The following is a 21,509-nucleotide window of genomic DNA, read 5'->3' on the forward strand; positions in this document are numbered from 1 at the left end:
TACGTTTAAATGGCAAGATGTCGGGGCGCCTGGGTGGCTCAGTCCGTTGAGCATCCAACTTCAGCTCAGGTCACGATCTTACGACTTGTGGGTTTGAGCCCCAGGCTCTGACAGCTCAGAGCCTGGAGCCTGCTTCGGTTTGTGTCTCCCTGTCTCTCTCTCTGCCCCTCCCCTGCTCACATTCTGCCTCTCTCTCTCTCTCTCAAAAATTAAACATTAAAAAAATTTTAATAAATGGCAAGATGTTCACAAAATAAGACCAAGTAATAAAAATCGGGTAATAGGACAGCCCCACGTAAGACTGCATCCGTGTGCAGGAGGAGGGGGATGTGCCAGCCCTGGTGGTGAATTGTTGTAACTTTTGCTTTTTCTTTGTGCGTCTTTGCAGTATTTACATATTTTATGACAAGCACAGCATTTTTAAAAAACTTTTTTGAAGTTTATTTATTTTTGAGAGACAGAGCAAGCGCAGGAGGGGCAGAGAGAAAGGGAGAGAAAGAATCCCAAGCAGGCTCTGGACTGTCAGTGCAGAGCCCAATGCAGGGCTTGAACTCACAAACCGTGAGATGGTGACCTGAGCCAAAACCAAGAGTCGGACGCTTGACTGACTGAGCCACCCAGGCACCCCTACGTTTTTTACGAGAAGCACGTCATTTTTTTTTAATTTGTATTTTTTTTTTTTTGAGAGAAACAGAGAACGAGTGGGGGAGGGGCAAAGAGAGAGGGAGAGGCAGAATCCGAAGCAGGCTCCAGGCTCCGAGCTGTCAGCACAGAACCCGACGCGGGGCTCGAACTCACAAATGGTGAGATCATGACCTGAGCCGAAGTTGGACACTTTTTTTTTTTTTTCAACGTTTTTTATTTATTTTTGGGACAGAGAGAGACAGAGCATGAACGGGGGAGGGGCAGAGAGAGAGGGAGACACAGAATCGGAAACAGGCTCCAGGCTCTGAGCCATCAGCCCAGAGCCCGACGCGGGGCTCAAACCCACGGACCGTGAGATCGTGACCTGGCTGAAGTCGGACGCTTAACCGACTGCGCCACCCAGGCGCCCCCGAAGTTGGACACTTAACTGATGAGCCACCCGGGTGCCCCAAGCACGTCATCTTTTATAATCAGAAACAGCAAAATAATTTTTCAATAACGTAACTGTTTCCCCCATTGTAGTCTTCCTTGGAATGGCCAGCAGGCACTGTCACCCAGCTCCCTGGTGTGGGACATGACCGTATCTCCAGTTGTGAGCCACTACAAACAATGTAGCCGTGGCTAAATCCTTGTTTAGAATCCAAACCGATTCCTTGGGACAAATTCCTTGAGACGGTGTTGCGGTATCAGACCGCGTGCCCGCTTGCACCCCTCCCAGTAGACAATGCGCACAGGCCTCCACCCCCTCTCTGTCACACCAAAAGAGACCTTTTTGGGTTGGTATTTGAATATCGGTGAAGTTGGACCATTTTTATGTGCTTGGATTATTGTTCATTTCTGGTGTCTATTTTTCTTTCGTTGCTTGATTTTTTTTTAGTTAGCATCGTATGTTAATGTGGTATGTTCGTTAATAATTAACGAGCCAATACTGATACAGTATTATTATTAAAACCTTTCTTTTTTTTTTTAATGTTTATTTTTGACAGAGAGAGAGAGACAGAACATGAACAGGGGAGGGTCAGAGAGAGAGGGAGACACAGAATCTGAAACAGGCTCCAGGCTCTGAGCTGTCAGCACAGAGCCCGACGTGGGGCTGGAACTCACAAACCGCGAGATCATGACCTGAGCTGAAGTCGGACGCTCAACCGACTGAGCCACCCAGGCGCCCCTAAAGTCCTTCATTCTAACCTAATGTCCCTTTTCAAGGTGGCAGGATCCCATCCAAGACACTATACTACACTTAGCTTCGTGTCTCTGTAGGCACCTCTGGGCTGTGGTAGCTTCTCAGATTTCCCTTGTTTTTGATGACCTTGACAGTTTTGAGGACGACTCTTTGGGGATATTGTAGGATGCCGTGTTATTGGAATTTGCCTGATGTTTTCCTCGTGATTAGGCAGGAGCTGTGGGCTGGGGAGGGAGATCACAGAGGTAAAAAGTGCCATTTTTATCACATCACATCAAAGGTGCATTATCAACATGACTTGTGACAGTTGGTGTTGACCTTGGTCACCTGGCCTGAAATTCTAACTTGTAAGAATTCTTTCTGTCTTATCGAGGTTCACCTCGAACCAGTTGTCTGTGTTGTAGGTGTTTTGTTTCTTTGGTCTGTTTTTTTGTTTATTTTTGAGAGAGAGAGAGAGAGAGAGAGCAAGAGCGCAAGCAGGGGAGTGGCAGAGAGGGGGACAGAGGATCCGAAGCAGGGTCCGCACTGACAGCAGAGAGCCCGATGCGGGGCTCGAACTCACGAACCGTGAGATCAACCCGAGCTGAGGTCAGACATTAACCGACTGAGCCACCCAGGGGCCCCTCTTTGGTCTGTTCTTGAACTGGGTTTAACAAAAGCTCCTCAGACAGCACAGCTGGCCCAGCATCAAATGAAAACCCGAAACGGCCTCCGATTTGCAAGGCTGGCCGCACTCCCCGCCCTCCCCATCGTGGGCAGAAGAGTTGGGGTCCGGGACCGAGGCTCAGATAGTTGGTGGATGCGGTGAGGGGGACTGGGTCTGCACTGGCTCTGGAAGGAGCCAGGCCCTGGAGCCGGAATCCAGGCTCCCGGGGGGGCGCGGACCAGCCCACCCCGGGAAGCCCTCCCTCAGCGCGGTCCTCTTGTTCCTTGATAGGTCAGCAGATCAAGCGGGTGAAACCGAAGCGCACCACGTCCTTCTTCAGCCGGCAGTTGTCCGTGGGCCAGGGGAGCTACACCGTGGTGCAGCCCGCTGACAGCCTGGAGCAGGGCTGAGGGCAACGGTGCCAGGCGGGGGGTGGCACCCAGAGGCCCCCTGGGGCCTGGCCGAGGACCCTTCTCCCCGAGGGGCGGGACCAGGCTGCGGCCCTGGCGTCGGGCAAGAGGGCCACCTCGAGCGGGAGGAAGTGGCTTCTGTGCCTGGGATGGGACGCGGGCTGCGCGGAGCTGGCCGGGGGCTCCTGCGGGGTCTTTTTTGGACTTCCCCTGGACTCGGCCCCACTGCCGTCTCGGGAGCACCTGAGGAGGCTCTGGCCGCCTCCCCCCAGCCACGGACTTGTCTTCGTGCCCCTCTCGAGATGGACAGTGTCCCCTGCTCTGAAGTCCTCAGTGGCGGCTCTGATGGCAGGTGGCCGATGAATAGGGTTCGGGACCTGTAGATCCAGTGTGTGTCTTTGGTCTCTTCCCTGGACTTTGGTGACCACATCCCCCCCCCCCCCACCCCACAACCTGCTGCCAGTCTGGGCATGGCTCTTTGGGCAGGAAGGGGCCCTCGTGCATTGAACCACAGGAGGAACAGAGAAGGCGAGGCCCCTCACCCATACCCTCCCTTGCCGGATGAAACTAGAGGGAGCCAGGCAGGGCCTGGCTCAGGGGGCATTCTGTGCCCCTCACTCAGGCCCCTTGTGCCAGGACACCCTCTGACCGGAAGGAAAATGCCTTTTTGCCAGCCTTTGGTGACAACGCTGTGCCGGGAGGTGGCCGTCCTGTGGACCAACACGCCGCCAGACCCACACCTCACACTTGGACAGGCTCCCAGCCACCCTGGGCTTCAGGTTTTAGTTGTGCTCCTTTTTCATCTGCTTTAGTTCTGCGAAGCCTGTGGCCTCTGGGGGCAACTTGAGAGAATGCTCCCGCCAACCTCAGAGCTACTGGCTTTCCTTCAAGATGGCGCCATGGTGTCCATCCGTGTGACCCTTTGGGGTGGCCTGTGCGCGAGGATGTCCCGTGCGAGCTGGTCTCATCTTTGCGGGGACATTGTGGGGAGGCTGGATGTGGCACTGGGTGTGGCTTTTCCCCTGCCTCACGTTCCTGTCTTCTCCCAGAGGAGCCAGGCTAGCAGAGGGCCTTCCCAGCCCCTCGGCTCCTCCGTGGTGGCTCCATGGCTCTCACGGCGCTTGCTGGGACTTTCCGCGGGGAAGAGGCAGGCCCAGCGGAGCACTGGGCTCGGCCTTGTTCTCCCCTCCCCTGGAGAGCCTGGGCAGAGGAAACGCGAACTTGGCTCCAGGGGCGGAGCCCACTCACTTCCTCTTCCTTTTGGTGACTTTTGCACACTCCAGATGTTCTGAGGGGGGCTTGCCTCCGGCAGTAGGGACTTGTGTTGCTTGTTATAATAAATAGGTATCCCAGCCTTCTGGAATGTCCCAGCCAGAGAACATCTTATCTCCCCTCCTGGAATCACTGGACCTGAGTGGCTGCCCCGCCCGGCCGGCACGCAGCCATCTGGTTATCTCTTCCCACTCGCTGTTTTGACCCAGGTGAATGTTTATCTGCTGGTCTGGCTGCAAGGGGCGGGTGTGGACCCATTACTTGTTTTTACTGTTCGGCCTCTCTGCTGTTCTCTGAGCATCCCTTGTGACGTGACCTTTTCTGCCTGGCCTTTGGGACAAAACAGTATTTCACCAAGTGCCCTTTGAATATTCTCATTCTTTTGTATCATGTGACTCATTAATAATAAATGAATTTCCAGCAAACTCTGGGTGGTTCACGTTATGAAATACCAGGAGTGTGTTAAGTACAGCCTGCGAGTTGATTATAGGCTGCATGTTTGCTTTTTATTGAATACGTGTCAAGGTATGCAGCTCTCTGGGCTGCAGAGTGGAATTCGATGGAGAACCCAGAGTGAGGTTTTCCAGTGTCAGTGGCTGGGCAGGGACTCCCAGGGTAAGAAGGTCCAGGAGGGGTTTGGTGGTTCATGGTGGGAACCAAGGGGGTAGGTCTGCAGGGAGGCAGGGGAACGAAGCACCGATGGTGGGCAGGCCTTTGTCCCCTGTCCCTCATGGCCTAAGCCATACTGCCATGGCCTGTCAGACCCCTGCCTTCCCGTTCCTCTTCACACCTCAGGGTTGGGGCCGAGGGCACAGTCTGGACACCAGTGCCTAGCCGAGAGGCCAGAGAACCCAGGAGGTTTTTGGGGTGATTTTTGTACCCACCCCGAGGATGCCTCGTGCCCCAGGCCTCGCCAGGAAGTGGTTTGTTTGCCATAGATCCTGTCGTGGGAGCCCACAGGCTTTGGCCCTGGAGGGTGAGCACCGTGTGGGGTTTGGAGTTCACACTTGAGCGTGTTGGGAGCCAGAAGGAGCAAGTCATGAGTCTGTGGCTGTGAGGTCCTGGGACTAGGGCCCCTCCCCTATCCTGCCTTCCTCCGTGAGGTCTGCCATCTGGCAAGGGCAGCATGATGCACGATTGTGGGCACTTCCTGGAGCCTCCACTCCTTGCCCTTTAAGAAGGCCATGATAATAGTACCCGTCTCATAGGGTTGTTGGGGTGCTTGAGGGTCTGGCGATGACTAGGCACTTGATGGGTGTTAGCTATTTTCGTCTCTACAAGTCACATGTCTGGACACCGGCAGGGAGAACAGGATCCACCCGAGAGGCCAGGGCCTGCCGACAGCGCGGATACCCCCGCTCTGGTGGGTGAGGGGGTACCAACGGCCCGGAGCCTGGCCCACCTGGAGCCCCTTCCTCTTTCCCGGGCCCGTCAGCCCTCGCCACCTGTATTCGTTTCCTGCGGCCGCTGTAACAAATGGGCATAACCTTAGTGGCTGAAAACCACACACATTCATCACCTCACAGTTCTGTAGCCCGAAGTCCGAAATGAGTCTCACTGGACTAAGGTCAAGGTATCGACAGGGCCTCATTGCTTCTGGGGCTTCTAGGGGAGAAGCTGTTTTCCTTTCCTTTTGCGGCTTCTAGAGGCAGCCTGCTCTCCTTGCCTGGTGGCCCCTTCCTCCATGCGGGGTCCTCACATCTCTCTCTTCTCCCCTCACAAGGTCTAGGGGCCCGTGTGATCACACCGAGCCAGTGTGGACAATCCGGGTTCATCTCCCTGTCAACAGCCGCTGACTAGCACCTGGCACCCCTCTTTGCCACATAACCTAACACTCGCAGGCTCTGGGGACCGGGACACAGACATCTTGGAGGGACCTAATTCTGCCTACTGCGCCGCCCCTCCCGCCACAGCCCTGCACCACTTCGTGCTCCGGGCCCGCCACGCGTGCCCCCTCTGCCGTCTCTGACCAGGCCTCGTCCCACACCCTGCACCGGTGGCCTGGCGAGCAGCAGCGGCTGCCTGTCCGTGGGCAGGCTCAAGCTGACTGGGGGACCCCCTTCCAGGACCACCGCCAGTTCTCCAGCTGGTTCACGGGCCTAAGTTCAGAATGTGCACCCCCCCCGCCCCCCGGAGCCACATACCGCTTCAGCCATCAGCGGGCTGGCCCTCACAGAAGGGCCTTTGTGCTCCCTCTGTAGCCACCGCGCACGACAGCAGGAGAAGACGCTGTCCACCCTACACTATGTGTCCCCCTCCACCCCCGGGCCGGCTGACCCTTACAAACCGCCCCCTGTGACCTATACGGGACCCGGCGGGAGGAGAGGGAGAGGCTGGCTGCCGGGGAGGCCCTTCCATTCTCTGAGGGCTCGGCTCCGAGCCTGTGATCCCAATTCCAGGCACCCTTGAGATGACCAAAGAGGGGCCCGGGGAGGGAGCCCAGCTGAGAACCAGATCCCCTTGGGGAGCGCGGCTCTGCATGGCAAGGCGGCTGCCGGAAGTTCCCCTGGAAGTCAGCTTCCTGGTCTGGGAGGCGCTCTGCCCCCTTTTTTTCCACTCAGGCATCTGCCCACACTGTGTAGTGCTCTCCCTCTGTGTCCCCCATGGGTCTTGGGTTACGCATCCCCCTGAGGTGGCACCAGCCCAAGTCCCTGCTCCGAGCAGGGGGCCAGCGACACCTGACTGGATGGTGAGGACGGCAACATGAACAGCAGGGCCTCTGCCGCGTCCTTCCACCCTCCTACCCCCCTACCGCCCCCCACCTCTCCCCCCCATCCCAGATCTTCTGCACACAGACGAGGGCCTGCCCAGAGCCTGCCATCCGGAATGAATGAATGAAGGCCAAGCATCAGGGCCCTCCCTCCTAAGGCTCTGAGAGGGCCTATCAGTGTGTTCAGTGGTTTTGTAAAATATGCAGAAGTAGGATTTAAAGATTATTTTTCTGAAGGGACCTTCAGAAACTGAAACTAAAACCTAAACTTCATAAGCTATAGTCCACACAAATCCTAGATTGGTCTCTGCCCACCCAGAGATACTGGCCCCACTTGCTTTTAAACTTTTTTTGTTTGGGGGGCACCTGAGTGGCTCAGTCAGTTAAGGGTCTGACTTCGGCTCACGTCGTGATCTCGTGGTTCATGAGTTCGAGCCCCGTTTTGGGCTGTGTGCTGACAGCTCAGAGCCTGGAGCCTGCTTCGGATTCCGTGTCTCCCTCTGTCTCTCTGCCCCTCCCCTGCTCATGCTCTGTCTCTCTCACAAAAGTAAATAAACTTTAAAAAAATTTGTTTAAATAAATAAATAAAGCTTTTGTTTTTATTTTGAAAGAGAGAGCGTGCACGCAAGTGGGAGCGGGGCAGAGAAAGAAGGAGAGAGAATCCCAAACAGGCTCTAAGCTGTCAGCGCAGAGCCTGACGCGGGTCTCAAACTCGTGAACTGTGGGATTAGGACCTGAACTGAAATCAAGAGCCGGATGCTTAACCCACAGCCACCCAGGTGCCCCTCCACTTGTTTTTAGAACATACCCCACGATCTCCCCACTCGGGGGGCTTGGCTCGGCACTCTTTAACCCCCTCCCCACCTTGGCTTCTCAACAACCCCCCCCCCCCAGCCCACATTCCCTTCACCCAAGCTTCTCACCCTGGACAGGTGACTTCCCCCAGGATCAGATCTTTCTCCCTGGGGAGGCCAAGACCCCATTCATTGTCTGACTCCTCCTCCCTGCTGTGCAGCCTTAGGCAAATTATATCACCTTTCTGGGCCTCCATTTCCTCATCTCTAAAATGGGGACGGTAGCAATACCTACTCCTCCCCTTCGTGGGGGAGGTATGATGCCTGTCTAATGGTTTCTTCCCACGCCCAAGGGCAGAGCACTGTGTTTTGCACACCTCTGCAAATGAGAGGCAGGCACCTGTTTGCAGAGGCAGGAGAGGTGGCGGCAGAGTCAGGATCCCCCACCATTGTGAGGCCGGAAGTCCTCTCCGTGAGCCCCAGTTTCTTCCTCCGTGAAGTGAGGACGATCACCCCTCCTTTATGAGGTTGTGGGTGACGTTGGGTAACAGATGTGAAACCACCTGGAACCCGCGTGGCTGTATCTTTAAGTGATTTGGTCAGGCTCGTCCATTCACTCATCCCTGAAGACGGACCCGTGTTCCAGAAGTCATTTTCATGCATCTCTCTTCCACCTGCCTTAGGTTCCTGGGGCTGTCATAACAAAGTGCCCCAAGCTGGTGGGCTTGAAACAATAGAAATTTATGGTCTCACAGTTCTGGAAGGCAGAAGTCCGAAACCAGGAGGTCAGCAGGGCCATGCTCCCTCTGAAAGCCGCAGAGGAATCCTTCCTTCCCCTTCCTAGCTTCCGGTTCTTTTCTGGCAATCCTTGGCTTGCGCCGCATAAACCCAATCCCTGCCTTCATCACATGGCTCCTCCCTGCGTGTGTCTGTCTTCCTGTCGCCGTCTTCTTAAGAGGCCACCGGTCATGTTGGGTTGGGGGCACACCTTCTGCCACTTCATCTTAACTCAGTACATCTGCAACAACCCTATTTCCAACTGAGGTCACATTCTGAGGTCCCAAGAGTTAGGACTTGAACACGTCTTTTTGCAGGGGACCCGATTCAACCTATAACACCACCCCAATAGATTACTATCTTGGTCTCCTTTGGTGGGCCTTTTAGTGCATCAAAGTTTGTTATTTTAAAGTTTATTGGGGCACCTGGGTGGCTCAGTCAGTTGGGCGTCCAACTTTGGCCCGGGTCATGATCCCCGTGCTTTGTGGGTTCGAGCCCCTCCTCGGGCTCTGTGCTGACAGGCTCGGAGCCTGGAGCCTCAGATTCTGTGTCTCCCTCTCTCTCTGCCTCTCCCCTGCTATGTGTTCTGTCTCTCTCTCAAAAGTAAATAAAACCATTAAAAATTTTTTTTAAAGTAATAATAAAATACCAGCTGCCCTTGGGTTGCCCTAGTGGCTTATGTCTACTAGCCTAGCACACAGAGCCTGGCTCAGCCAGCACCCGGCTCCAGAGGTCCCCAGACCAGAAGAGGCCCATGGCGGTCAGTGCAGGGGTACTGGGACTTCAGGGCCCCCAGACCCCCTAACTCTTCAGAACTCGAACAGCAGAGGTCCCTGGAACAGTCTACACAGGCAATCCCTTCTGAGGCCGGGGCAGTCCCGGGTCATTCTCCACCACTTACAGCATCCGGGACCCTTGGGCAGGCCTTCCCAATCTCGGCCTCTCAGCTGGTCGGGCACGGGCGGCTCCTGCCTCAACCGCAGCGCCTCAGATCCGGCCACAGGGGGAGGGCTTCGCGCTTCGTGCTGCTGCAGCCAGCGGTGTGCCAGCGTGGGGAGACACCCACAGGAGGCCAGAAGCCACACTGGATTCAGAATACGGCAGAGCAACCGCGCAAGGTTGCATGCTCAGTCTGAGAAGCCAAAGCCTCAAGGCACACAGATAGAGCTGGCAGGAGGAGGTCTGCAGTGACCGTGACAGGGAGCACTTCTAGACGCCCCTGCAAAAGGAGTTGAGAGAATTAGTGACTGAGTTGCCCAAAGGGTGTCAGCTCGGAGTCCGGTCGGCTTTGCAGGGGACACTGGGGATGGGAACACAGATGACCAGGAATATAAGCCACTTTGCACCTGACCGATGAGCTGGCCACACCCAGACAGGGGGAGACAAAGGAAACAGACAACAGATAGGGAGGGGGGTCTCGGTGATCAGAGAAGCCTTCCTAGAGGAGAGGGCCTGAGAGATTCCATAAAATAGAGAAAAAATGGAGCACAGTGAGAGGGTACAGGCACAGAGCAGGGGGAGCCGCGCAGAGCCTGGCTGTGACCTTGAGTCTGAAAGACACTGCCAGCCCTAAGCCAAGGGAAGTGGGAAACTTCATGGCAGATTCTCACTGCTCCTCCTTCTCCCAGGCAAGGAGGACATTTTAGAGCTGCCTGACACTTTCTCCCTGCCCAGATCAGGTCCACACTTCAGACAATGCAGGCGGATTACCCCAATGTCACCCAGAACAGGATGGCAGGGTTGGGCCTGGGTCAGGACTTAAGTTTTAAACAACAAGTTGCATGCCCCAAGGTTGGCTGTCTTTTTTTTTTTTTGCCCCCATCAGGTTGACACTGAGGCAGTGGGAAGGGCGGGGTACGCAGAGTTGGGGGAGAGTCTGCCTGCAGGTCCAGATATGGCCAGAAGGGGGCAGCTGAGCCCGCCCTTTGCTCCTCCAGCTCCTCCAGCTCCTCCAGCTCCTCCAGCGGGGCTGCAGAGGCCGTGAGCCGGCATTTCCTGCCCAGATCCCTGGAACCTGGAACCCAGGGCAGAATCTCCCCTGGCAGGGGAGGAGGAGAGGGGTCCGGTCTGGTGCTGCATTCATTCCCCCCCGCAACCCCTTTCAGGGCAGTGGCCCTGGCTCCTGACCACCACCACCGTCCCACAGTCCATGATAGGGGGTCCTGGAGCTCCAAGGGCACTGATTGGTGAGGGGACCCACATTTTCCAAAGATCAGGATCCGCATCCTGCAAACAGATTCTGCTTTGGAATTTTTTTGTTTGTTTTTCTGTACAGTGACAACCGAGTCAAAATATTTAACACCAGGGCTACGTGGGGAAATCCAGGGGGTGGGGTGGGCACACCCTGGGCCAGTCATCTCCGTCCTGCTCTGCCCAGTGCCCACAAGAGCTGACTGTTCCCGGCCCCTGCCCGACAGGCCCCCACCCCCTGCCCAGCTGTCTCTCAGCACCTGCCTCCCCCACCCATACTGAGCCCGCCAACTATTTTTAAACTACTTGTCATAAATACAGTTTGCAAGAGGATAATAATAGTCCCAGCTCTTCCTCAGGGTTCCTGTGTCCCCTGCCTATTCGACCTTGGCATTTGGTGGAAGGGGTTGTAGTAATCACTGATATTCTAGGCCAGTGAGAGCACAGGCCTCCCTCACGGTGTCAAGGTCAGCAGCCTCCAGGGGCCAGGGGTACCACTCAGAGGGTTTCTCCAGTGCCTGCACAAGTCCTGGTGCCAGGCACGTTTTGCTCCCAGATGCCACTGGAGGATTGGGGGGGAGGGGGCATGGGGTGAGATCAGAAAAGGCTCCTTTAGAGGTTCACGGACTGTTTAAATGACCAGTGCTCTGGTGGAGTCACTCTAGGGACAAGACGAGGCTCAGGCCTGAGGACAGGGACCCTAGCAGCAGGGACCCTAGTGGAAGTGGGAGGCTCGGCAGTGGGGGCTGCAGGCAGCCTGGAGAAGGTAGGGGGCTATGCAAACCTAGGGGTGTGGGGTAGTAGGATGTCGGCACCCCCAGCTCCCTGCCCAGAAACACTGTCACCAGGATTCCTGGTGGGTGGGGCTTGGGGAGAGGCTGGCAAGGTGGGTACAGGCCAAAGGGTGGGGCCTAGGAAAGCTGGGACTTGCTCAGTCAGCAACAGGGGGACTGAGGAGGTCTGGGGGCCACTGGTGGGGCACAGCAGTGGTCAAATGAGACAAGGCTTGTGGGTCAGGGTCCCTAGTTCCACAGGACTTCCCTCTGCTGGGGACTGAGAAGTGACGACACAGGTGCTCAGCATGGGGGTAAGGAAGCAGGCGGGTCTGGTGAGCGCTTAAGGGGCAGCAGCTTTAGGACACAGGGAGGTGACCAGGAGCCAGTGACAGAGTTGGCAGGAGAAGGGAAGGCCGGGCTCCGGGCAGAAGGTCAGCTTGGGCAAGACTCAGGGAAGGCAAGGGGTGGTCAGTAGGGCCGGGGCACCGACGGCCTGACGCCCAGGGGTATCAGGTGCATGTGTCAGTGGGTCCAGGAGATCCAGATGCAAAGGACTGACACTATCCAAGTTGTTGCCTGGAGGCCTGGCCAAAGCGTGAAGCCTGGCCTTAGGAGGGGAGAGCCTCAGGAAAGAGCATCAGGGCTGAGAGCCCACAGGCTCCGTGCACCAACAAGAGATAAGAATCAAATGTGGAAGGAGCCCTCTCCTAATCTCTCCTGCTCCCCCTCCTCTGGCCGCCTGCCCTTTGGTCCAGGCAGGGTAAAAAAAAAAATGTAGGATGAAATGTAGGTTAGGTCCGTCTCCTCCCCTGCCTTACAAACCAGCCTATGGGGAGTCTGTACCCCAACACTCTCTCCCTCAAATGCCTTCTGCCAGCTCCAGCAGAGACAGGCTTCCCTAGTTCCCTTAGCTGGCCCCAGGCATTCAGGGTGAGCTGCTGGGCCCCAGTCCACACGGAGCAGCCCCTGGCCCTTCCTCCTGGTCTCTTGACCTGGGAGTCCAAGTTGGACAGGCTCCCAAATCCGGGCCTGTCATTGAATTTGTGGGGCCGCTGCTGACCTGGGCACTCATTTCCTTCCTTCAGTCTGCCAGTATCGCAAATATTTGTCAAGAGCCTCACAGTGGACAGAATGACCTTTACGGAACACAGGCTGCTTTTGTTAACACATTTCACTGAGGTCCACTGCGCGCCAGGGACTGCGGGGTTGGGGCAATCCAGCGGAGGGCGGAACAGAAACCCCTGCCCCAGGAGCCCAAGTCCCAGGGGTGCACAGGACCCACTGAGAAGGTGACCTCTGGGCAGAGGCCTCAAGCAGCTGAGGGACGGCTGGGCCAGATGGCCACCAGGTGAAGAGCCTTCTGGGCAGGACAATCCGGGTCAGAATTATGAAGTGGGAACGAGGAAAGACTAGCTGGGAGGAGTTAAGAGCGTGCCCAGGGCTACACTGTGAGATGGGGCCCAGCTTCCTGCTGGGGCAGGAGAGGCCAGTGGGGGCTGAGTGGGGGTGGGGCAGGATGTTGTTCCAGCACCGGCTGCTGTGAGGCAAGGCGAGGCAAGGCCGGGCAGGAAGGGCTCCCAGCCACCACTGGGTGACTGTGCAGTTTCCTTTGGCAGGCTCTGAGACAAGGGGCCTTATGGCTCAGAGGGAAAAGGCCCCAGTCAAGGATTTCCTGTAAGTAGAGAGCCAAGGTGACCCGGGGGGTCACATCTCCGCAACTGGACCTGTGGGGAATGGAGTCAGGGTTCCAGCACATTCTCTAGTTGCCCTGCCCTTGGTGTGAACCTGAAGCAACACCCCTTTCTCGCCCTTCTCCTCTCCCTTTCCCAGGAGCTCCTGCAGGAAATCTCCTGGGTCCTTTCCTGGGCTGGTGTGTGTTTGGCAACAGAGCTGAGCCGGCTTCAGAATAAGAGGGGAAGGCGGCCATGACCGGAGAAAGGACTTGGAACCCAGGCCCTGACCCCGAGAAATCGAGATGTTGCCCAAGGGGCCCTTTCCTGTCCTCCTTCCCCCTCCAACCCTGAGCTCCTCAGTGGGTGGCCCAGGAAGGAGAAAGCTTCAGCCGCCTGCCTGCTCGGGTGGGGTGGACCCATCACCAGCCCCACCCAGGGATCCAAGTTTCTCTGTTTACGACTGTTTTCCTGGAACAGCTTGTTTTGATCCAGAGAAATCTGCTGACGCACTGCCTGCTCTCCTCCCTCTGGGCAGAGGTATTTTTAGCCTTATTTGTTGAAAAAAAAAAAAGGCAGAACCCAAGCCCCACATTTGTCCACCTCACTGTGAGACTACCTCCCCCCCGCCCCACCCCCCACACAGGACAGAGATGTCCCTGTATGGCTTTCTACAGTTAAAAAACAAAATTCAACTGAGCAAGTTTAACGACCTAACTGGCTGTATTCAACGATTCAACGAGTTAGGCAGCAGCCCATCTGATCCATAGAAAGGAACTCGAGGGAGCTGTGCAAAATAGAAGGGTTTTACAGGCCGAGATACCGTGTGACAAGGGGGTATTAGCGAAAGCAAATGGATTGTTTCGAGCAAGATCACCTTCCTTTAGGGGGGAGAGCAAGGCAAGGCAGACTACCTCACTAGGGCCGATCTGGACATTCCTGATGGGTCTGAAGCTGCCGTTAAGTTAGGCATGAAATCTTGATGGGGCTTAGCACACATGACTCCATTTTAGCTGGGTCGTTTATTTTGAACACTGTCTTCCTCTCCACCCTCCTCAAGGACATTCCTTTCCCAAACAAAACCGGCTGTGTGGAACCGGAGGCCCGGAGAGCTTCTACACGAGGATCCTCTGAAACTGCCATTTCGTCCTTGAAAATAAAGCGGGTGGACAGAGCAGCTCCAGACACGAGGGCACAAAGAACGGCCTTAGGTCCTTTTGCGATGGCGAATCCTAAGCCTCGTAGAACCCTAATGCTTTGTGTTGCTAATTCCACTACTCCTACCTTTCTGAAAAATAAAATCTAAAGACGTTTGTTTCTGGGATTTGGGAATCTGTGTGAATGAGGGCGATTCTTAGACAAGAGGTGGAGAAAAGCAAGCTAAGATTTCAGGCTGGGCCCAGGAAGCAACGACACAGCGGTGACTACCACCTCTCAGGCACCTTGTAGATAAATAAAGGGCTGACCCCACAGCCTGGTACTGTGACGCGGCAGGAAAGGAATCTGCTTGGTATTATTCACACTGTAGAGCTTTCTAAAACATTCTGACTGGCAATTCTCTCTTCCCACACTGTTCTCTCAGGCCGAGTCTCTCCAATCGACCCCTGGAAATGTTGCCAGGACAAGACTGCGGGGGCAGATCTCGACGAAAAGTGAGAGGCCAGAATCTTCCCCGGATAGAGGAGCTCGGCTAAGCAGCCGTTGGGGAACAAGCCTGGGCTTGCCACAAACTCAGTCATCAATGCTGACGGTCACATGAGAGTCATGAGTTTTGCAAGAACCACAAGGAGGGGCCCATCTGCAGATGCCATCTCACTGAGGCTGGGGAAGAAATCTTCCCCAGTTTCCTCCCAGTTGCCAAAGGAGCCTGTCGTCAGGCAATGTTTTGTTTGGGGCGCGGGTGGTTACCCTGGGAGGAGGCTTTCCGGCAGAGAGTTGGTCTAAGGAGCCGTCCTCGCTTGTGGTTAACCTGACCACACAGTCCTCCTTCCACTCTATATACTTCAGGGAGCAAGGTCTGAACGGAGGGTACAGGGGGTCTCGAGCTGTGATTCTCCCTCACCCTGGCAACGAGATACCACCCGTCCCTTGCAAAAGCCTGACCCAGCGCTCAGGCCTGGGTCCGCCGGGCCTTGGCAGAGGGGATCGTAAGTCCAGGGGGTTCTTTTGCCTCTGCTCTAGAAGACCCACGTCGGAGGCCTGCTCTATGTGGGCAGCCAGCAGGCGGTGACCCCAAGCCATCAAACAGGCTCCCTGGGCCCCATCACAGGCTGTAAACTACCCTGGATAAATGCAGTTTTTTCCCCAAAGTCTCCCTTCTTCCCCACTTCCCAATCCAGAAGTAAAACGGGTTGAATTACATGTATCCTTTTGGTCTTACAGCCACGCAGTTGTATACTGTTTTCGGCACTGACAAGATTTTTGATTTCATCATTTGGCAATTACTGATTTCCCCTTAATGCATTATGAAAAATCATTCAGTAGCCTATCCCAGGCGTGGTTTTCTTACGGAACACCTCAAACCGCCAGGCCCCTGGGGACAAAATAACAAAGCCGTAACACATTCCCTACAAGCCACCACGCAGGAACATCGCGGGGGCATTAACGTTTTAATCAACTTGCCCCCCAACCATTCCTAACACAACAACCCCACGGCGGGGTTTCTCAACCAGAGAAGCTACAGGCGCAGCTCCGCGTGCGCTTCTGCGAGGGACGGCTGGTCGCCAACAGGCGGGCAGCCCCCGCACCCCTTAGAAATGTCCCGAGTTCGGCCGCCCGGGGCCTCCGGCCGCCCCGCCCCCACCCGCGCGCCTCGGCGCTGACGTCACCGGCGCTCACGCGGCCGAGCCGCCGCCCGAGGAGTCACGCGGCGGCGCTCCGCCGCCACGGCCCGAGGTGATGCGCCCTCTGCAGAGATCCCTCCGCGGCCGCCTGGAATTTTCCAGGCGCTCTGCCGGCCCTTCTTTCGGGCTTATGCGGGGCGGGGCGACCTAAGAAGACCCGGCGTTTGCTTTGGCCCCCTCGGGAATGCGGCCCCAGCCCGCCAACTCCCCCCCCCCCCCCCGCCTGGTCTCTCAGGGAAGGGTGTTCCTACTCCCTCCGAAAAGAAAAAGGGGACTCTCCCCCGCGGAATCCTCTTCCCAAATATGACCTTGAAATCTATCTTCCGTGTCACGAGGCACTGCTAAAGGGGAGGCGGGGACAACCGAGGAATCCAGGTGGTGGACGCCCCGGGAGACCGAGACCCGCCCCGAGTCGTCTCCCTGGACAAGGTCAGGGAGGGACTTTTTTCCCCTCGCGTGGCGGTGGAGGAATCGTCCCGTTGAGCCGTGCCCCGAGTGATGCGGCCCGGGGCTATAAAAGCAAAAGTTGTGGCCTGTCCATCAGGAGTTAGCGACAGGGAGGGCCGCGGGCTTGGCTGTAGTGGTGGGGGAGGAAGTGGCCAGCTCAGGGCCTCAGGGGGCAGATGGGGGAGATGACAGGCTTAGATGAGACTCGAGGGGGTTGGGGTGTGAGACTAAGAAAGGTTAAAGAGGAAACGAGATCTTGGGGAACCTATGGTGGGGAGAGCTGCGTTGAAGGTCCCCGCAGTGACCCAGGGGAGGACAGCCCTTTAGCCCTGGCTGTCGCTTCCTTCTGGAGAACGGGAAGTTGGCCTCTAGGAGGGCACCGCTCCTGCGTGGGCCGAGCGAGCCCCGTGCCCTGGTTTGTGTGGGAGGAGGAGAGAAGTTAGAAGCAGGAGGAGAACAGGATCTCAACGCCCTTACTGGAGAGGAAGCGGAATTGGGCATTTGGCTCCCTGAGCATGATCAGGAAGGAAGGCAGTGGGGTGCAGGGCCCCAGGAGGGCTGGGAGGGCAGACCTCGAACTCGTCAATGTCAGCAGCCCCCTTTTTTTTCAGAGGGTTGTGAACCCGCGTGGGGATGAGGCCTGGTCTTGTGGATACTGAACTTAGCTTCGCGGGCCTGACAGCTCTGGCCCAGGGTGGTATGTAATTTTGGTTCGGCCTGGGACAGGGTCCAGGCCATGCCCAGCCTGGTGAACCCCAGTCCTGGGTCACACACCAGTCCTGGGTGTGAGGTCAGACCCTTTGTCGGAGGTAAGGGTGGTCTCAGGAGTGAGTGAGGAGGTAGGGTGCCATCAAAGCGGTTACTGGTGTGGCGCCTGACGCCTGACAGGCTGGGGCTGCTGAGGCAGGATATTTGTGTGTGTGGGGACAAAATTGACCCAAGCTTTATTTTCCAGGTGGCAGTGCTCCCCTTTGGACTTTTCCTCTAGGTTCCGTGCTAACTTCTTCTGTGAGCTCACTCTGCCCTTCCTCCTCCCTTTAACTCTCTCGAGGTTATCCATTCGTTTAAAACATTGCTTCTGGTAACCTGGTAAGCCTGGGAAAGTTGGCAACGGCCTTGAGAAGTTCGGTTATGTCGGTAATCGTGGAGGAGGAGAGGCACGCCCTGCTGAGACTCGGGGTGGGGTGGGGTGGTCTTGCTTGCCTGCGGAGAGGGTGGGGACTGAATGTGTACCCTTGGGTGGGCCTGCAGCGACGGCACCAGCTGAAAGTTACGAAATGCCTCATGGACCATGGTTTGTTACTATAGTGTTCATCGTGGTGATCAGATGGCACCAGGAGAAATGGAGCCCATGGCCAGTGTGAGTCGTAGCAGTGCAGGAGGGGAGACCCTGAAGGAGAGAGCCCGCCTAAGTTGATGTCTGCAGATTGAATTTCCAGAGGCTTAGGAGGTGGAAGTTTCTCCAGTGTCCTGTTTCCAGGCCTTGCTCAGGAAGCCCTGTATTCAGGCGGCCACCATTTAAGGTTTTCAGATGAGCTCATGAGGGGGCAATCATTCAAAGTCCAAAGCAGATGCATCGGGCCATCAGCAGATCTGTTGCTTTGAATGTTTGATCCCGGAGCACCAACCAACCCCCAGGCACCCCTCCTTTTCTGGGGCGGAGGTTTTCAGATGCTGCATCTTCTAAATTGAGCCTTCAGTCTTTGCTAGTTCTGTGCTACGAACATGGCTTCAAGAAGATTCTTAAGCTGTAGGACGTTCTAACGTGCCACAACGCAGAGTCATGCCTTGTAGATGAATCTTGCAGATGGAGCCCAGTGACTCGTTCACCTACCCACGCGCCTGCCTGCCTGCACGTTGGTTGGAGGAATTAGTGTGATGGTCTAACCTGTGTCTGGGGAAAGTGTTCACATTTGAAATGCCTTGAGCAAATACTTCAATGAAGCCTACTGGCAAACTGAAGGGGGTGGGGGTGTGGGGGGGTCGTGTTATGCTACAGTCCAGGGGTGGGTACAAGTTGGTTGTGGCCAAATTCTGTTAGAAATGGCAGGTCTTTGGGCATTCTGACTGCATCACAGATGACTAAGTGAGGGAAATGGTTGGGGGACTACCAGTGATCTTTGATGCTTCTATGTATTTGTTAATGTGGATTTTGCTTGATTTAATTTGAAAGTAAACTTCAAATGGGAGGACCCAACTGAGGTGTGAGGGTTGGGGGGGGGCACACCTTGGCATCGGTTCTGGCAGGGGTGACAGTTGGAGTGGTACACGTTGGCATTGGTACTGGGAGGGGTGGGGGTGAGGAAAGGGAGAGGGTTGGGTTGATACCGTATATGTTGCAGAGGGTAGGGGTGGTAGGGAATGGGGGTTGGAAGGGAATTCCGACAAAAAGGGTAAAATTCTGGGGAAGGTAATCGACTCACAGGGGAAGAAGGTACTAGTTAACGCTACTAAATTGTTAGTGCTAGTTACATTGTGCTTCGAAAGCACAAAAGATTGCTTCAAAACTTTAGAAAGAAGCTAAAATTGTTTTGCCTTGCTGCAAGGTGGGAAAGAGGGAGGACAACTGAACATGAGTACAAGTCCCATGAAAGCTGGGTGGCAGGAGTCCCCGTCGGCAGAGTGCTCACTAGCCTTTGCTGCTCCGTGAGCTTTTTCAGTGGTTTATATGAAGGTGTGCGGGTGTTGGGGAGCTGTAAGTCTTAGAAAGGACTTTAAATGTGCAAATTGTGAGCTTTTAAAGTATTGAAGTTTAAAATTGTGGTGTGCACTTGAGATTAGATGTACTCTTTGGGGTTTGGAACATTTCTATTTACTGAGATGTTGTGGTTGAAAATTCTGAGCAAAGTGAACGTGCAATGATGGGAATTTTATGTCTCAAACACATCTCTTGCCTTTGTGGTCCGTATTAATAGCAGTAAAAATTTTTGCTATTAGTTTTTGTAACAGAATAACCTTTTTATGGTCACTGTAAAATTACTGTGATATATAATAGCAAACAATCCATGTAGCCTTGCAAAGGTTGAGTGAATCGATTCTATCTTTAGTTTGAACATTTGTGCTTTTCAGATTGATCCGGCACTGGAGCAACTCTCAGCCAAAATCAGTTTGGGGAACAGGCAAAATGGTGGCGGGGGGAGCGGGGAGCCTTTGCTAGATGTGGTCTGTTTTTAAAAATTCAGGGAAAGACAAGAAAACCGTTTATGATTACGTGTTTCTGAGATGCATCCAGGGAGTTGGTAAAGTAATACCAGTAGCTCTTTCTCCTGTGCCTCTAACCTTAGATTTCACTAAAAATTTAAAATCCCCAATACCTTTTGCTTCTGGGATTTTTGTCTTATGGGTTCTTTTTTAATGTTTAAAAATATGTTGGTATCGTTCAGCTTTTCATCATGACTTGGGTATGATGTAATTCCTGTCCTCAGAATTAGTCATGCGCATATGGGGAAATGTGTTTGTGTATGCTGTTGTGAAATGGAAGCTGTTACACTGCGTAAAGTACTTCTGTGTTGCTCTGTGCTGAGAACTAGTCTTCTGTTGCATCGTGTACATGATTACTAATCATTTTCTTTACAGCACAAATAAAGGTTTGAGTTCTAAAACTCTTTAATTTGTATTGCTATCTTATGTTTTTCGACCTTTATCTTTTCTGTAAACAAGTTATCTTGATAACGAAGTAGGATGTATCATCTTCTTACAGATTGAGGCCTAGATTTGCTGTTCATTATTTGCTTTGAATAATTGAGGTCACTTAGTGGAATGTGTAGTAACTTCAAATAAAACGTGTCCTCAATGGTCTGCAGCCTGGTGGACAGGAATGGGGGCTCAGCTCACCGTAGGGAGTGTCTAATAGTCGTGCAAACTGATGCTGAACCACCCAGCCGGTGAAGGTCAGTGTCAAGGTCCTGGGCGAGTACTTTGATATCCTGGAACTTTAACTGGTTAGATTTCCAAATGGTATCGTTGGAAGGGGGACCTATCATTCCCTTTGCTGAAGGGAGACCGTCTGAAGAATACAACAGACACGTGTTCTGTGTTTTCTGTACTTGTGGTTTGGGGGAGCTGGAATGTATTTTGGACTCGAATCTAAACACAATTGTCATCTTTAGTACCAAAGACTTTGGTTTGGCTTTATTGGTTTGGTAAGTGACATGAGTTTGGGCTCCATTGTGCACCTGCTCTGCGGAGCAGGCCAAGGTTAAACAGAGTGTGAACAGAAGCTCTTGGAATCCATAGTTTGTCTCATGTGTCTAAATTGACTGTCCTGGGTGGGGAAGTGGCAGGAGGCTCATCCTGGGAGCAAAGTCCTCACACTGCTGTTGTGTATTTACTCTTGGGCCCAAAGGTTTTGCCTCGCGGGAGGCAAAACTTTGGGCTCAGGATAGAAACCCTTGCCAACCTCCGTTAAGGCTTTAGTTTGCAAGGGAGCCGAAAGGGAAGTTTACCTTGGAAGGGGAGAGGAGATGGGACAGGCTAGGTCTGTGACCAAAACAAAGGGGTGGGAGAGCGTGGCCTAAAGAATTCCTCCAAGAGCAGGCATGGGATTGGCTATTGTCCTCCCTCCTTGTGTCTAGATGGCCTGTGTCTAGGGTCCTGGTAAACCCTCATGTGTCCGCTACTGAGAAACTGGAGATGGGTGCTGGGGAGGAGGAAGTGGCCGGGCAGGGGTGGGGGGTGTGGGACAGGCTAAAGGCTCTGCTGAGAGTGGGCACGGCTGTGTGCAAGTTTCAGGATCCTTTCCCTGCTCACCACTCTGGTCCTTCATCCCTGTAGAACAACCTAGGTCTCCTTTCCTATCTTACCCCTTCCCTTCTCTTTGCTTTTTACCCCAGCCCTCCTCCAGCTGCCCTGCCCTCTTTTCAGAATTAGTTTCTTCTTGTTTTTTATATGCTGACTACAAAACTCTTGCTTCCAACCTTGAAGGTAACTGCTATAAATGTTTTCCTAAATGGCAGTGTTTCCTAGCAACTATGTTGGCTGATAAAGGATTTCCATAAGGGTGTGATTGGCACCCAATGGTTGGTATTGGCAGACAGCAGGCAGCTGAAGCTCAGGCCTCCTAGCCTCCACCCAATCCAGGGGCTCCTGAGATGGTCTGTGAAAAAGCTTTCTACCTGTTCTTCACCCACAGTTACTCTCCCATCAA

The 21,509-nt window shown here is 54.5% G+C and overlaps 1 protein-coding gene across 4 annotated transcripts in view; it reads left to right on the top strand.

Annotated features, from left to right (window-relative positions):
• FRMD8 (FERM domain containing 8) overlaps positions 1-15,815 on the top strand; it is a 33,211-nt gene extending 17,396 nt beyond the window's left edge. For 2 of the 4 annotated variants that reach the window (XM_047070253.1, XM_047070251.1), the window contains exon 11: positions 2,766-4,581. In XM_047070253.1, the coding sequence (XP_046926209.1) occupies positions 2,766-2,884 (119 nt within the window). In that variant the 3' untranslated portion in view covers positions 2,885-4,581. Of the gene's footprint in view, positions 1-2,765; positions 4,582-13,233; positions 13,614-14,133 lie in introns of those variants that run through there. The other 2 variants (XR_006960508.1, XM_047070252.1) reach the window with 2 other exon arrangements.
• Positions 15,816-21,509: the final 5,694 nt, after the last annotated feature.

The sequence above is a fragment of the Lynx rufus genome, unplaced genomic scaffold, assembly GCF_022079265.1.
Source record: "Lynx rufus isolate CCGP_SWC_20201006 ecotype Redwood Valley unplaced genomic scaffold, mLynRuf1.p SCAF_9, whole genome shotgun sequence".
Taxonomy (NCBI): Eukaryota; Metazoa; Chordata; class Mammalia; order Carnivora; family Felidae; genus Lynx; species Lynx rufus.